The sequence below is a fragment of the Nansenia antarctica genome (assembly GCF_963989245.1).
Source record: "Nansenia antarctica genome assembly, chromosome: 1".
Lineage (NCBI taxonomy): Eukaryota > Metazoa > Chordata > Actinopteri > Argentiniformes > Microstomatidae > Nansenia > Nansenia antarctica.
In genome coordinates this window covers 51,272,126-51,290,676 of record NC_137674.1, presented here as the reverse complement: position 1 = coordinate 51,290,676, position 18,551 = coordinate 51,272,126, and the positions used below count along the sequence as shown (strand labels likewise).

The 18,551-nt window shown below is 45.4% G+C and overlaps 1 protein-coding gene across 1 annotated transcript in view; it reads right to left on the bottom strand.

Annotated features, from left to right (window-relative positions):
* The window catches only part of tecpr2 (tectonin beta-propeller repeat containing 2), a gene marked incomplete at both ends in the record, with an annotated part of 69,065 nt that overhangs the window by 6,008 nt on the left and 44,506 nt on the right, over positions 1-18,551 (bottom strand). The window contains 4 exons of the mRNA XM_080523867.1: positions 778-919; positions 3,561-3,710; positions 4,216-4,364; positions 16,060-16,293. Coding sequence (XP_080379993.1) covers positions 778-919; positions 3,561-3,710; positions 4,216-4,364; positions 16,060-16,293 — 675 coding nt within the window. The remainder of the gene's footprint in view (positions 1-777; positions 920-3,560; positions 3,711-4,215; positions 4,365-16,059; positions 16,294-18,551) is intronic.

Sequence of the window (18,551 nt, the reverse complement as noted above, 5' to 3'; positions counted from 1 at the left end):
TGTATTTCATAGGGAAGTAAACTAGGGTCTATGGCAGGGCAGTTTCCCAGTACTGAGGCCTAGGAGTCACCTTCCATGGCTGCCACTACCAACACTTCTACTGAGTCCTACTGAAGCCAAACAGTTCGTTTTAGGTGGGGAAAAACAGCTCTTCTACAACAGCATGTTTGGATACTGGATTCTGATTGGCTAGCAACAGTGGTAAATACCCCAACTCCCTTCAGTTCAGCTCCAACCGCATTTCCAGTATCAATGCGCCTCCCAATCAATCTGATTAAGAACACCTGTGCTGACTCCGCCCACTGTTTAGCCAATATCAATGTGTCAATAACTGTGAATCCCACTAACAATTAGGTTATGATTTGTTTTTGGCTCAAAGGCAAGTGAATGTGGCCTAGCCTACAATGCAATCGTTGATCTTGTTTATGGGACTATATTCTGTGGCGGAAGGATATATGTATACCGAAACGATGAATGATTGTAAATAAAATAATTTAATATTACAACTGTCTATTTTTTATATTATGTGGTAGCTTTTGTAGAAAAGCAATTTACCAATCGAGGGCGGGGGTTGTGGAGACATTTATCACTGTACAGGGTTTTCCTACTCGGCTTCGCCTCGTGTCACAACCCTGTACCAGTGGTAAATGTGTCCACAACCCCCGCCCTCGATTGGTAAATTGCTTACAAGACACACACACGCACGCACGCACACACACACACACACACACACACACACACACACACACACACACACACGGTCCGGGGGGGTCTCACCAGTGAGGCAGTGTACCAGGCCAGGGATCTTCTTCCAGTAGTCTCCTGCAGGGTTCTTGTCTGTGATGCCGTAGCGCCGGGCCACCTCCCCGCTGGGACAACGGACCCACACGGTCCTCACACTCAGAACCAGCTGGCTGGCCTGCAGGCCTGTCACACACACACACACACACACACACACACACACACACACCAGGGTCAGGGCCAAGAAGACAGCACAAGCGCACACACACACACGCAGAGAATGATCAGGGTTAGGGCCATGAAGACAGCCCAGCCAGTCTGTAAACAGGGTTTCTATTTTTTTTCTTTTTTTAATGTAATTTTTTCTCTGAGTGGGGCAGACCCACTCATGTTGTTCTTGGACAGATGTAGTGAAACCAGACAGGAAAGTAAGGAGAAGAAGGGAGAGAGGGCATGTCAGCAGGGCATGGGCCGGATTCGAACCCATGCCGACATGGGCATATGTGACAGGGTTTCATTAAAAGGTCCCCATCTCGGCAGTTGTGAAACCTCGCAATCGAGCCAAACAAGTCTTGTTGTGAAAATGTGTTTTCCGGTTTTTGGCATAGGATGACAAACGAAGCGATGAAGAACCCACTCAATATCATATCCAACAGTTTTACATTCACTAAATACCTACATTTAGTTAGCAAAGTCGGGTAGGGGGTATTATTCGTATTAGTGTGTAGCCACGCCCACCCCAGCTGTATGTAAGGAGCCATGTGTGTGCGTCTGGACCTGTTGACAAATTTACAAGATGGAGCTGAAGCTCTCGCTAATGCTATCAACAGAATTTCAAAAGCAGGCAGAAATATCGACAGTGGGCAATTAATGAACTCCTTCATACTGGACTATACATAACGGGAACTCCGAACTCCGAATCTGACGATGACAAGAAGACAACGGAATTTCAGACAGTGATCTCCACATCAGTTCACTATTCTTGGGACAGTCGTCTGCAGAAAGACCTTCTGCTGTGTTCTTGGGTAAGTTTTAGTGAGTTACATGTGTTGTTTACTAGGATTTTGTATTGTTTACTTAGGATAGCCAAACAGTTATTTTATGTTTTGTGAGTAAGGTAGATAGCCCCGTTGTTAGCATCAGTTATCAGACCACTGAAACTGCTCACCACAATTATGCCACCCCTCTCCAAAACTAATGAGATGGTGGGAGGAAGAAATACGTTGTCAAAGATAAAACATAATGAATAAATACATTTGTTGGAGACCTACTATACATGCAACATAGTGTAATATGTTTCATGCACCATTTTAGTGTGTTTGTGTGTACCAGCTAGCCAAACAAGTGTTAGCTTGTTAGCTAGCTAGCTAGCTTTGTTAGAGATATAATAGATTATAGAAAAAGTAAATGCTTTTGTAATGAACGATAATGTTGTGTGGAATCAAAAAGAATGATTAATTCATTGATATGTAGATTTGTTGTAGAACAATACTGTGAATTGAAATGATTTCACTAGCCTACTTCAGTACAAGTACAGTACACTGAGTCTATGGAAAACCTACACTAGCAGTGTGTCCACACCTCTGACCTGAAATTTGTGTTACAGAATGAGGAGGTGAGAGGTTCTGAGAGATGACACCTTGATGAGTCACCAGCATTTCAGGTATTTGTCATTGTCATTGTATAAGCAATTCTATTTTATGAAGATAGTAGTAGGCTATTTCGTTAAAAGTGGTGTTGGTAACAGTGGGCAATCATTTTAAATGTACTGTCTTTTTTTATTACAGCTTTGATGCCCAGATGGGATGGGAAGGAACTACACCGAAGTCCCACTAGATGCTTTATGGACTATAATGATAAATGCATGTGCACACGGACACAACATTATTATTTTTTACCATTCTATTATTGTATTGCTCAATTGTATCTTGCCTAATTTTTTCCATTGGGGCATCACCATTAAACTATCCATGACTTCTTCAACTTGTTTCAGATTTCAATGTACGACACATCATTTTAAAGCTTACAATCTACCCTTTTATAATCTGGAAAAAACAGAAAAATGATTTTGCCCTAGTTGCGGACTTTTTAACCATGCCCTGTCACATATGTGTGCACAGTAGACCACGGTGCTAGACCACTGGACCACAATAGGGGGTTTATAGGCTTGGTTCATCTCAGGGGTGTATGAACAGAGGATGGCGTTGGTAGAGCAGACAGACATTCATCCGCCCACACTACTTCCCTAAGGACTGGGACACATGCCAGTAACAGGACAAAGGTTAGAGGTTATTGGAGCTGTCGTAAGTGTGTTCCCACTCCGACAAAAAGAAAGGAGGAAGGAAAGAGAGAAAGAAAGACAAAGAGATGTGTGTACCTGGTGTGTGTTCCCAGAAAGAAAGAAAGAAAGACAGGAGGAAGGAAAGAAAGAAAGATTCCTGTTCCTGGTATGTGTTCCCAGTCACAAAGAAAGAAAGAAAAAAAGAAAGACCTGATATGTGTTCCCAGACAGAGAGAGAGAGACAGTCAGTCAGTCAGACAGACAGACAGACAGACAGACAGGCAGGCAGACAGACAGGCAGGCAAACCTGGTATGTGTTCCCAGGCAGACAGACAGACAGACAGACAGACCTGGTATGTGTTCCCAGGCCGTGCCTACAGGCAGACAGATAGACAGACAGACAGGCAGACAGACAGACAGACCTGGTATGTGTTCCCAGGCCGTGCCTACAGGCAGACAGACAGACAGACAGACAGACAGGCAGACAGACAGACCTGGTATGTGTTCTCAGGCCGTGCCTACAGACAGACAGACAGACAGACAGACCTGGTATGTGTTCCCAGGCCGTGCCTACAGGCATCTCCTCAGAGATACCCGTCCTGACGTGGACGTTGGCGCGGTTGTCCAGGGCCCACAGCATGCGGTCGTTGGGGCTGGTGTGGATGCTCACCAGATGCACCCCTGCAGGCTGGGGGGACACACACGGTCAACACAACAACCACACACAGTACATGTCCTTCACTGGCCTCCGCTAAACTGCAGGACCATTTGTATGAACTGGCAGAGAATGGAGTTGGTCTAATTGAATGTTTACTTCATGATCGATATCTGCCTATAGTACGCAGTTATTTTTCGATGTATAAATGTGGACAGAATGGTGATCAGAGGCAAACTGAGGCAGGATGTACGACCACCACCGTGGTGCAGCAGGTGGTTCTATACAGGTGGATCAAATCAAATCAAACTTTATTTATATAGCGCCTTTTCGTGCAAAAATATGAATGAATACAAGGTGCTTAACAGACATAATAAAATAAAATAAATACCATTGAAACACAGCAACAGAATACAAATAGACTAAGAGAGTAATGCAAGGCTAAAAAAGTACTAAGGTGTTTAAAGGTGTGTGTTTTAAGGGTGTGTGTACCTGTTCGGGGGGCTCTATAGAGAGGGTGTGTTAAGGGTGTGTGTACCTGTTCGGGGGGCTCTATACAGATCCAGGCGGGCAGCATCATGCTGGGGTTGAGGGGCTGCGTGCCCACCCTGAAGTACACCATGCCCACGCTGTCACAGGCCCACACGTTCTGGCTGCCGCACGAGAAGCCCACCAGCCTCACCTGGCCTGGAGGAGAGAGAGACCCGCAGACGTTAACACACACACACACACACACACACACACACACACACACACACACACACACACACACACACACACACACACACACACACACACACACACACACACACACACACACACACACACACACACACACACACACACACACACACACACACACACACACACACACACACACACACACACACACACACACACACACACACACACACACACACACACACACACACACACACACACACACACACACACACACACACACACACACACACACACACACACACACACACACACACACACACACACACACACACACACACACACACACACACACACACACACACACACACACACACACACACACACACACACACACACACACACACACACACACACACACACACACACACACACACACACACACACACACACACACACACACACACACACACACACACACACACACACACACACACACACACACACACACACACACACACACACACACACACACACACACACACACACACACACACACACACACACACACACACACACACACACACACACACACACACACACACACACACACACACACACACACACACACACACACACACACACACACACACACACACACACACACACACACACACACACACACACACACACACACACCATTATGTCACCATTCAACCAGCATAATCTCTGTCAGATTACACATTCCCGTTATTGGACTGACTGATCTCTACGCAAACATGGACGACCTCCAGATCAGGCAGGCTGCACTGACGACCTCTGCTGCTGTGTGTGTGTGTGTCCACCTAAACCCTCCCTGTGACCCAGGAGTATCCTCTGAACCTCATCTCACCACCAAGGCCCGTAGTATTGACGCTTCTCATTCTAACCCTTCCATCAATGACTATTGACTGAACCCGCCTACGCACGTACCAAGGCTGGAAATGTCAACACGAGGAGGAGGAGGAGGAGGGGGAGGACATTCCTGCCCTGTCACTGTCTTGCTGACGCACGTGGAGGTCACACCCTTTACTGGTTATAAACCAGTAACACCCTAGACTACCCTTGGTACTGGTTCTACCCCAGTAACACCCTAGACTACCCTTGGTACTGGTTCTACCCCAGTAACACTCTAGACTACCCTTGGTACTGGTTCTACCCCAGTAATGCAGTAGAGATTGACAGGAAGGATGGGTGAGAGAGAGGAGGGATGACATGCAAGATATGTTGAGGGTCGGAATCGAACCAGGAACCTTGCGACGATATGGTATGTGATATGGTATGTGATATGGTATGTGATATGGTATGAGCATCAGTGGGCCTCGCCACTAAGCGCCGCGGGAACTCTTCTCTTGACCTACATACTTAGTGTCAACAACCTCACATAGAAGGTACCCTTACAGACCAGTGTACCCTTACAGACCACATGCACAGACATGACACTGCAGAGGTGGCGGACACTCTATAGCCCTGCTGGAAAGGTTGGTATGTCTGGGTTTTGATTTGATTTGATTTATTGACAAAAAAATACAAATACATAGGCCAATCAATGATCCTACTTGTGATTGTCAGGGATAGAGCGATAAAGTCTGGGACTTGTTTCCGTCGCTGGTGTTAAAGGGGTCCACGAGGGGAAGGGTCCGTACCAACAGCCACTCCCATACAGTACAACAAAACAGACAGACAAACAGGTCCTTGAATGTGCAAGACGAAGCGCATCAAAAACAACCAACAAGTAAAACAATAAAACAATAAAAACAATAAAACAATAAAAGCGTCCTAGACATACTGCATGCATATCATTTAGCATGGAACATACGAGTGCTTCTCCTCTCCTACAAGCCTCTATTTGGTTTACAGTAGAATGTTGCTAGACAGCTGTATTCTGATCTTAGCCTTGAAAGCTGCTGTACTGTCAGTTTCTTTGATGCTTAAAGGCAACTTGTTCCATTCCACTGCACCTGTATATCTGAATGAAACTTCTCCTATTTTTTAACAATGTGTCGACAGGGGACTAGATTACTGCTGCTTCCTATTGTCTTGTGTCAGTGTGCTATTTTCTCAAAGAAGTTCTTAAATGTCACAAATGTAATTTCAATCTAAACCGTAACCTTAACCCTGAGGCTAACGTTGGCTAACCTTAACCCAAACCATCCGTCAAAGATAACTATATATAAAAAGAAAAGAAAAGACCAGTTCCCAAGTTACTTTGACACCACAGCCGATTCTGTCCTCGGTAGCGTGGCCATCTACGGATTACCCGAATACTAACGGTAAAATTAGAACAGAGCATGGAATCTTGAAAGACAGTGAGCGATGACGTCACAGAGTCCTAAGAGGGCTTGTAGGATTGTCATAACAACGCCCTGGTGTTCCTCTCTCCCCCTGGGGCTCGTTAACTTTAATCTGAGCCTGATAAGGAAAAAGCACATCTCTCATAACCAGACGAGCCTTTATGAGGTCATGGAGTTAATCTCTGACGAAGGAGCTTGATTACGGTAGACTCCGTTCAATCTGGAAGGAAGGGCCTAGAAACCAGGCTGTGACTTTGTTATCAGAAGGAGACCTGATTGAGCATCAGGCTGATACGCTGTGTTTCCCCAAGGCATCAGATCTAGGCTAGTGCTGAAAGGGTTCCTGAGGTAGGCGAGTGTCTGCAGAGGGAGGACAACGACCTGTCGGCTAAGCGCACAGTGTGGCCTTGTCTTGTGTACCGGGTTAATGGTCAGCCCTGTCCAGGGGTGAATTACTGCTCTCTAGTCCTGTTGCTTAACAACATGTGATTAAGGGGGTGTTCTCAAGAACATTTGCTTCACTTGAAACAGAGTTTATGATAAAGTTCGCTTTGCTCTGTGTCGTTTGGAGCTGTGAGAAAGCGCATTCGAAGTCGCTCCCGCAGCAAAGAACCAACGGATGCTCCGCTTGAAAAGGGTGGTTTTGCTTCAGTTGTCGGGAGGCAAGCTCAACTCAGGTCAAAGGCCAGGGAGAAGAGTTAGGTCTTAGCTAATGTTTTAAAAGCCTCGACACTCTGGGAGGATCTGACGTGGAGGGGGAGGCTATTCCAGAGCCTAGGGGCTGCCTTTGCGAAGGCTCTATCCCCTCTCGTTTTGAGCCTGGTCCTAGGGACCTCCTGCAGCAGCTGGTCAGCTAACCTTTGGGCTCTGGATGGGGTATGGTGGCGCAGGAGATCAGCTAGGTACGGAGGTGCTTGCCCGTTTAGTGATTTAAAAACAATCAAAAGTTATTTAAAATCAATGCGGGTTGTTATGAAGGCATGGATCACCTTCTCTAGGTCCTTCTGCGGAAGGTAGGCCCTTGTCTTAGTGAGGAGTCTGAGGTGAAAAAAGCTATTTTTGACCACAGAGCAAACCTGCTTGGTGAATTTGAAGTCACTGTCAAAAATCACTCCAAGATTTCTGACTGAGGAGCGGATGTTTGAGCCAAGGGGACCTAGGGCATCGACAGAAGGGGCTAGAAAAGTGTTGGCAAATCAAATTATCTCGGCCTTGCTCTCATTTAGATTGAGGAAGTTTGCACTCAACCATGTCGGTCAGGCAGTTGTGCAATGGCTGAAGTGCAACCTTTCCTCTAGATGTTAGTGGCAGATAGACCTGGACGTCGTCAGCATAACAGTGTAAGGGTACGCCATGATTTGCCAGAATAAAGCCTAGGGGCAGCATGTAAAGGAGAAATAGAAGGGGGCCCAGTATCGACCCTTGAGGAACCCCACAGGTGAGAGGGGCCTCAGAGGAGAAAAATTATCCTAGCTGAATGGAGAAACTACGGCCGGACAGGTAGGACATGAACCAGCTTAAGGCGACATCAGTGATGCCCACATGCTGTTCAAGACGTGACAGTAGGATCGAATTATCCACTCTATCGAAGGCGGATGTGAGATCTAGGAGCACCAAAATGGCGGGACTACCAGAGTTGGCGGCTAAGAGCAGATCATTAGGACTCGCACACCACCACCCTACACACCACCACACCACCACCCTACACACCACCACACCACCACCCTACACACCACCACACCACCACCCTACACACCACCACACCACCACCCTACACACCACCACACCACCACCCTACACACCACCACACCACCACCCTACACACCACCACACCACCACCCTACACACCACCACACCACCACCCTACACACCACCACACCACCACCCTACACACCACCACACCACCACCCTACACACCACCACCCTACACACCACCACACCACCACCCTACACACCACCACACCACGGCATAACAATGAGCCTGTCCTCCGATGTCTACCTCCTCCAGCCTGCCCCCTGACCTTGAAGGATCTGCACCCCTGCTCTGCTCTGCTCTCCCCCTGCGCTGAACCTCCACACCCAGCTCCAACAGTGGTGTCGGGCCCAATCCCAATTCATCCCGTGGCCCCATCACTTAGCCCCCTCCCCCGCGTGCGTTCACATGTAGGGGTAGGGTGTCCCGATTCTTGGTGGTGGAGATCTAGGACAGGCCTATTCTAGTACAGTCCTGGAGGGACTTCTTTCTCTCTTTCTCATATGGATCCCTGAGGACATCCTGTAAAACTGCTGTTTTTCTCTCTCTCTCTCTCTCTCTCTCTCTCTCTCTCTCTCTCTCTCTCTCTAATAAACATCCTCAAGGACCACCAACACTGCTGGTTTTCAGTCTCTCTCTAATACAGGTCCTGGAGGACCACCAACACTGCTGGTTTTCTGTCTCTCTCTAATACAGGTCCTGGAGGACCACCAACACTGCTGGTTTTCTTTCTTCTACTCAGCGATTGGTTCAGACCTGGGACGCCAGGGGAGTAGACTCACTGGCCAATCAACAACAGTAATTAAGTGAACAGCCCTGATTTATCTATCGGGGGATTTTTATCAGGGCTTCGGTATTTCAAAATGTTTAATCAGTATTGTTATCCAGGATCAGATCAGATCTGACAGAGGCAACATAATAGGAAAGAGGAAAATCAACCGGTACACTTTGATCCTGGATAGCACAAAACGACCAGTATGGTTCTGACCCAGATGAAAGGTTCTGAAAGACTGGCTAAGGCCTACCTCCGCTCTAGAGGCCTTCCCCTTTAACTGGGCATGTCATAACAGTCTGGTTACTAAATCTCAAGGTGCATCTTATGTTTCTTGTTTCTTCATCTGTTATATGTGGCGGCCTGGGAAAACCCTTCAAATGGTGGCATTTTGACATTTTCATTTTTTTATATTTCCATAAATTAGAAGTTCTCAGCTATTCATAACTGGTTGAATGACTGAGATAGCCCTTTATTTTTAAAAGTTCTGAGCATTTTAATGTATCATGTCAAAAAAAGTGAAAGGTGAGAAAAATGGCTTCAAACTTTCCAACAGATTCCAACATTCCATTTGCTCCAGTACCATTCTGCAACATTCTACAATCATTCAGCTTCAGCACTTGGCTTGATGTGTGTGTGATTGTGTGTGTGTGTGTGTGTGTGTGTGTGTGTGTGTGTGTGTGTGTTGACCACCCCCAGCAACAATACACGTCACAGCCCATTTTCTCTTGTCTCTTGTCTTACTCCATTGGATAGGTGAAAAGTAAACAGGAAATGTTTGAATGGATTTGTGTTGTGGATGGATAGCTGACCAGATCGACAGCTATGTGTAACGTTAACTAACTTCAGTCATAGTAAGTGACGATTTTCTACAGTCTTTATGCAGCACGGGTGTTCAGCCGTAATTATCCTATGGTTAGTTTGACTGCTTGTGATGCGGTGTTAGTCTGCTCGCCTCGTCGGCGAGGGACAGATCCATTTGTGTGTCTTCTAGTTAAGATTTTATTACTTTATGCTTATTGTGAGCATCAGTAAACTGGCAATAACACAGGTGTAAGTATCCTTTCGCTCATGTGTGCGTGCGTTGCTTAACTGAGAATGAGACAACGTGACGTTGTTTCGCTAGCAAACTACCCGCCACAAAAACATAAAAATAAGTACTTTCTCTTTTGTTTTCTTAAAATGTTTATTCACCATAATGTAGTATGGAGTTCAAAGTACTAGAATACCACATAATATCAAAATCGCTGAAATAGGACATTTCAATCTATTTTTGCTCTTTGCCACAAACGAACGCCAGCGCCATCCGACGGGTTTTCCCAGGCCACCACACATATATAGAAGACACCTATATATAATATCATTTTATTTGTTTTTGATACCGTGCCAAATCTCAAGATACAATCTTGTATTTTTTGTAGCATCTGTTATATATGTGAAGATACATAAATATAATTGTACTTATTTGTTTTCGATACTGTTCCAAATCTTAAGATACAATGGTATATTTTGGGATCGTCTGTTGTGTATATGTGCAGATACGTGTATATCATTTCAATAACTTTTTTTACATTTCTTCACATAAATGAAAACGAGTGTTGATAGAACAATATACTGTATGTATATTGTTTGTTCTTTTTTGGCTCAATAATTCTTTCTAAACAGTCTGATTACTAGTCTTATTTCACAATAACAAAATGTGTACCGTGAATACACTGTACGCCACTGGTCCATAACAGGAGTTATGGTAGCAGCACTGATCTTGTGCAAGTAATCACAGAGTGTTCATGGGACGCATGAGTCTTTTATGAGACCCACTAACCTCTTTATAGAGTTCCAGAATAATCCATAACCTGGCCTGGTGATGAACTACCTGACCTATGATGAACTACGGGAGGTGAATACACTGTCCCCCCCTGGATTTAACCTGGGTACAACCAGCATGTGGTGGTGATACTGAGAGGGGCTAAAAATGTGTCTGTAGCCCCCCCCCCACCCTCCGTGGCCTCCACGCCCCCCAGATCAGGTTACACCATTACGCACATAGTGCCCATTACGGACACAGCTGCTGTTATCATATGACTGGCTATTTACATCCCCCCCCCCCCCCGACACACACACACACACACACACACACACACACACACACACGATCCTTGACAACAACACACAACCTCAAACTTACATAATACTGCCGTGTCACTGTCAACAGCTTTTCTAATCTGCCATACGATGAGACGCTTCCATGGTCCCTTTACCAGGAAAAGCAACAATGCACGGTCAGCGTTATTACAACACAGAGACACATCCCAGCTCCCTGCAGACGGTGTGTAAACAGCCGGGGGGGTCTAAAGCAGAGAGGGAAAGCTCAGGCGGGCGAAAGGGCGACTCACCTGGCGCAGGGGTAGTGTAGGACACGCAACTCTCTCTCTCTACTGATAAGTACAAACTTATGTCTGTGTGTGAAGAGTTTTCCTGCGCTATTTCTACTACTAGGCTACATTCTTCATGACCAGCTCAGTGGCCTTGCGGTTAGAGTGTCCGCCCTGAGATCGGGAGGTCGTGAGTTCGATCCCCGGCCGTCTTGTACCAAAGACTATAAACATGGTACCCGATGCCTCCCTGCTTGGCACTCAGTTTTAAGGGTTGGACATACCAGCGTCATGTCCCGGGGGGTGTACTTGTACATCAAGCCGCCTCACGCTACGGAAACAGGAGATAGGCTCCTGCCCTATGGGCCATTTGGCTCGAGAACCATCGGTTCTCAAGGCTACTTACTTACATTCTTCATACAGGCCCTAGCTAGCATGCTGAGGAACAGCGCACGACGGTCCTGAAGTCGCTAGGTCACGTATATCTGACTGTTACTGTCGTCGTAGCGACAGCTTGACCCTTGCCCCCGCAGAGGCTGGTGTAGGTAGAAGTCGGAGGACACGGGCTCACTGTAAATCCGTGGAATGGGAATGACACACACACATACACACATACACACACACATACACATACACACACACACACACACACACACACACACACACACACACACACACACAGCTCTGCTCTGCTCTGCTCTCCCCTGTGTCCTGAACCTTGACACCCGGTTCCACGGCCCACATGACAGAACAAGTGTTATCTATCGAGATGAATAATAAACACCATGTCCTCTTTCGTAGAACTGGAGGAGAGTCACCCGAGAGTCCCCCCCCCCAACCCACCCCCGGCCCCCCTTTACTGGTCCACGGCCAACTGGCTTGACTCCTTATTGGTCTGCGGCCAAACCTGACCGACTCCTTATTGGACCTGAACATGGAGGAGCGCAGCGTACTGCCAGGCCTGTGTGTGTTTGTTGGGGGGGGGCATGCTGCTGCTGATACCCGAACCAACGAGGACACCAGAGGAAGTCAACACGCAACATGAACCTGACACCTGGGGAGGGGGGGTTTAACTCTGACATTTGACTGAGCCCCGTCAATAAGAATGTACTGGACACGAAGGGGTGCAATGGTTTTCGGTTTTATATTGAACCGTACGGTTCGCCATCCACGGTTCAATACACTAGTGAATGTCGTTTTTTCGGTTTATGATGTGTTCCATTGAAAGTCGGAGGTGGAGTTTGTCTGGAATGCAGTTGCTTCTGTAACTTGTTCAAATGTTTGTTCGTGGAGAGCGGAGTTGAGAACACGGCAACAGTTTGAGGAAGTCCCGGATTGCTAAAATCTGCGTTGTGGAGTCATATGGAGCTATTTTAGTGCCATCAGAAATGTAATTGTATTTGACAGATTGAATTGAATATGAGCACAAATTGAATTGTATTTGACAGATCTGAATTGTATTTGACAGATTGAATTGAATCTGAGCACAAACTGAATTGTATTTGACAGATTGAATTGTATTCAATTCAGTTTTCATTATTTTAATTCAGTTTTCAAATTCAGTTTCTCTAAATACAATTCGGTTTTTCTCAAAATACAATTCAGTTCTCAAAATACAATTCAGTTTTTCTCAAAATACAATTCAGTTTTTCTCAAAATACAATTCAGTTTTAGAGGCACTCATCCGGGGACTCTGGGCTAGGTAGAATAATAGAGCACCGATTCTAACTCCCATCCCTCCCATCCAACGTCGTTATGGAGAAAAGTAATGAAATAGGCAACGTGTGTCCTTTCAGTCTGTGTCCAGAGCAGTTACACGTCATCTCCCTGTCATCAGAACAATCACGTCCCCTGTTGGGTGCTAGAAGTGTAGAAGTTTGACTGGCAGTCAATGTAAATGTGTGGTCTTTGCTACTTTAATCCGATAAAAGAAGAAAACTGTACTGCTTTTTAGAATCGGATCTCAAATCCGATGGCCAGTCAGGCAAACAATTATATAGTGTCGTTGCCGATCAACGATCGACGTCGTTATATGGAGAACATTTATGAAATAGGCAATGAATGTGTGTCCTTTCAGTCTGCCTCCATCCATGTGGATGAACCACCCGACCCAAAGGCCTGAGGTGTTGTAGGGGGGTAGCCTATTTAGTATAACAGGCTAATGGGTTTATTGTGAGTTTACTTTGATTGTTTGTTTATTGCCTTGATCACCGTATTGAGAAGTCATATGGTTATGGGGGGTGATATTGCAAGGTAATTTAAGCACCTGCGCATCTTGCATGGCGGTAGTGGAGAGAGAGGGGAGCGATGTATTTGTGTTGACCGCATTATACACATATTCTATACGCATTGTTTGTTATTTTTCTGGTTTTGATCGCTTATGGATTATTTTTGTACGTCGCCAAGTTTGATTGTTCTATTCAATAAATGCTCTAAAACGTACTTTTCATCTCAGCAGATTGTTTGGCGCGTCAGACACTGCTCTCAGCGACTTTTTACTTTTGGCTCTATCTATCTATCTCGCTACAGGTGTCATATAACCCTAAACCATATCCTGTCATATAAAAGTACCTTATTGAATCTCCAGGTAATGTATTTCTGACATCCATCACTTTTGCTGTCGTTAAGATACTTTATTTTTCTGTTTGGTAGTCTGTCCAACTGGCCATCGGATTTGGGCTCCTAATATCTAAAAAGCACTACGGTTTTCTTATTTTATCGGATTAAAGTAGCAATGACCAGAAATCTCCATTGACCGCCAGTGAAACTTCTACACTTCTATCACCCAAAAAGGGTCGTGGACATGACGGGAGAGCAAAGTACCCGGATGCGTTGCTCTTATGAATTCGGATGGGAGGGATTAGAATCGGTGCTCTATTATTCTACCTAGCCCAGAGTCCCCGGATGAGTGCCTCTAAAACTGAATTGTATTTTGAGAAAAAATGAATTGTATTTAGAGAAACTGAATTTGAAAACTGAATTAAAATAATGAAAACTGAATTGAATACAATTCAGTTTGTGCTCGGATTCAATTCAATCTGTCAAATACAATTCAATCTGTCAAATACAATTCAATTTCTGCTGGCACTAAAATAGCTCCATAAAGTCATTTCAGTTTTTGCTTCACACGTGTCGTATTATGCGCATAATATGCACATAATGCCCATATGGTCTACCTGTCAAGCCTAAAGTGCATTTTTACTTTTAATTATTCCTCTCATATACCTGTAGTCAAGCCTAAGAGGCACTTTTACATTTGAACGTTTTTTTACATTTGTTAATATATTTATATTTTTTATATTATACTTTATATTATAATATACTAGTCATTCTGGAATGTGTCTGAACATGAAAGTTCCATAAGTATAAGCAAAATAAATTAAAGTAACAGTTTGTATATAAATAGTATCATTTTGTTTTCTCCTTACGCACAAAACACGAACTGAAACCGTGACCCAAAAACCAAGGTTCATACCGAACCGTGGGCCAACTGAACCGTTGCACCCCTACTGGACACGCGGGGGGCGGTATGGACAGACAACATCTGAGGGTTAGGGTGGAAAGGGGGGGAGTCATTCTGAGGGGTTAGGGTGTAGAGGGGGGCATCATTCTGATAGGTTAGGGTGTAAAGGAGGGTGTCATTCTGAGAGGTTAGGGTGTAGAGAGGGGCGTCATTCTGAGGGGTTAGGGTGTAAAGGAGGGTGTCACTCTGAGGGGTTAGGGTGTAAAGGGGGGGTGTCATTCTGAGGGGTTAGGGTGTAGAGGGGGGTGTCATTCTGAGGGGTTAGGCCGGGGGTAAAGCGGGGGTGTCATTCTGAGGGATTAGGGTGTAAAGGAGGGGTGTCATTCTGAGGGGTTAGGGTGTAAAGGAGGGGTGTCATTCTGAGGGATTAGGGTGTAAAGGAGGGGTGTCATTCTGAGGGGTTAGGGTGTAAAGGGGGGGTGTCATTCTGAGGGGTTAGGGTGTAAAGGGGGGTGTCATTTTGAGGGGTTAGGGTGTAAAGGCGGGGTGTCATTCTGAGGGGTTAGGGGTGTAAAAGAGGGTCGTCATTCTGAGGGGTTAGGGTGTAAAGGGGGGTCGTCATTCTGAGGGGTTAGGGTGTAGAGGAGGGGCGTCATTCTGAGGGGTTAGGGTGTAAAGGTGGGGTGTCATTCTGAGGGGTTAGGGTGTAGAGGGGGGGTGTCATTCTGAGGGTTAGGGTGTAGAGGGGGGGCGTCATTCTGAGGGTTTAGGGTGTAAAGGAGGGGTGTCATTCTAAGGGGTTAGGGTGTAAAGGTGGGTGTCATTCTGAGGGGTTAGGGTGTAGAGGAGGGGTGTCATTCTGAGGGGTTAGGGTGTAGAGGAGGGGTGTCATTCTGAGAAGTTAGGGTGTAGAGGAGGGGTGTCATTCTGAGGGGTTAGGGTGTAGAGGAGGGGTGTCATTCTGAGGGGTTAGGGTGTATTCTGAGGGGTTAGGGTGTAGAGGCGTACCTAGCTGGCTGAGGTCGAGGCGGGTCCAGTGCAGGCCCATGGGGCAGGTGGGGGACAGGGTGCGGATGTGGACGCGGCCGTGGGCGTCCAGCCCCCAGAGGGCGTCTCTGCAGGCCGACAGCTGCCTCATCTCCAGGTCGGGGGGCAGGGCCACCGTGGAGGGCCGGAGCTGGCCGTCCTGGTCCCACACACAGAACAGATCCCTCCTGCTCTGGCCCAGCCACAAGAACGTCCCTACACACACACACACACACACACACACACACACACACACACACACACACACACACACATTAGAGACCACTTCCTCACATTGGGTAGGGCAGTGTGTGTGAGTGTGTGTGTGTGTGTGCGTGCGTGTGTGCGTGTGTGTGTGTGTGTGTGTGTGTGTGTGTGTCTAGTTACCAGTACTCAATATATCATATGTGACAGCATCTGATTAATAGGTCCCCATCTCGGCCATTTTGAAACCTCGCAATCGAGCCAAACAAGTCTTGTTGTGAAAAAATGTGTTTTCCAGTTTTTGGCATAGGACGACAAACGAAGCGATGAAGAACCCACTCGATATCATATCCAACAGTTTTACATTCACTAAATACCTACATTTAGTTAGCAAAGTCGGGAGGGGGGTATTATTCGTTTTCGTGTGGCTGTGTGTGTAGCCACGCCCACCCCAGCTGTATGTAAGGAGCCATGTGCGATGTGGATCTGTTTACAAGTTTACAAGATGGATGCTGAAGCTAAATGCTATCAACAGAATTTCAAAAGCAGGCAGAAATATCCACCGTGGGCAATTAATGAACTCCTTCATATTGGACTATACATAATGGGAACTCTGAACGGGAACTCTGAACTCCGAATCTGACGATGACAGATGACAACGGAATTTCAGACATTGATCTCCACATCAGTTCACTATTCTTGGGACAGTCGTCTGCAGACAGACCTTCTGCTGTGTTCTTGGGTAAGTTTTAGTGAGTTACATGTGTTGTATACTAGGATTTTGTGTTGTTTACTTAGGATAGCCAAACAGTTATTTGTTGTTTTGTGAGTAAGGTAGAATCAGCCCCGTTGTTAGCATCAGTTATCAGACCACCTCCCACCATCACTAATAGGAGATGGTGGGAGGAAGAAATAGGTTGTCAAAGATAAAACATAATGAATAAATACATTTGTTGCAGACCTACTAAACATGCAACATAGTGTAATATGTTTCATGCACCATTTTAGTGTGTTTGTGTGTGTGTACCAGCTAGCCAAACAAGTGTTAGCTTGTTAGCAAGCTAGCTAGCTTTGTTAGAGATGTAATAGATTATAGAAAAAGTAAATGCTTTTGTAATGAACGATAATGTTATGTGGAATCAAAAATAATGATTAATTCATTGATATGTAGATTTGCTGTAGAATAATACTGTGAATTGAAATGTCTTCAGTACAAGTACAGTACACTGAGTCTATGGAAAACCTACAGTAGCAGTGTGTCCACACCTCTGACCTGACATCTGTGTTACAGAATGAGGAGGTGAGAGGTTCTGAGAGATGACACCTTGATGAGAGTCACCAGCACTTCAGGTATTTGTCATTGTCATTGTATGCAATTTTATTTTATTAAGATAGTAGTAGGCTATTTTGTAAAAGTGGTGTTGGTAACAGTGGGCAATCATTTTAAATGTACTGTCTTCTTTTTTTATTACAGCTTTGATGCCCAGATGGGATGGGAAGGAACTACACCGAAGTCCCACTAGATGCTTTATGGACTATAATGATAAATGCATGCACACAGACACAACATTATAATTTTTGACCATTCTATTATTGTATTGCTCAATTGTATCTTGCCTAATTTTTTCCATTGCCATGAATTTTACTCTCTTGTACTTGTAATGGGACGTAATAAACTTTTGGCACACATGGCAATAAAATGATGATGAATCATGAATCTTGAATTATTATTATTATTATTATTATTATTATTTAGCTATTTAAACGTGTCAGCCCTGCAATTTTGCTTCCTGAGGGTTAGCTGACAACCCCACTGACAGATGACAGGTAGATAATGACAGGTAGTGTAATGGGGGAGTGGTTGTCTTGAGGTGTGGTTGTCTTGAGGGAGTGATTAGGGTGGAGTTAACCAGCTATTGTTCCCACTCATTATTACCTCTGTGAAAAACGTCTCTGAAGAAGTTTGAGGCTAGATATCTCAGTACGGTGGTTCAGGGGGTATCACCATTAAACTATCCATGACTTCTTCAACTTGTTTCAGATTTCAATGTATGACACATCATTTTAAAGCTTACAATCTACCCTTTCATAATCTGGAAAAAACAGAAAAAAGATTTTGCCCTAGTTGAGGACTTTTTAACCATGCCCTGTCACATATTTACATATGTTCAACCAAGTCCCGCGCTGTTGCATGTCCATCATCAGAACGAACCGACCGTTGTTTACTTGAGAGACGAGGGGTGCGTTCGTAAATTCGCTCTGGAAATCTG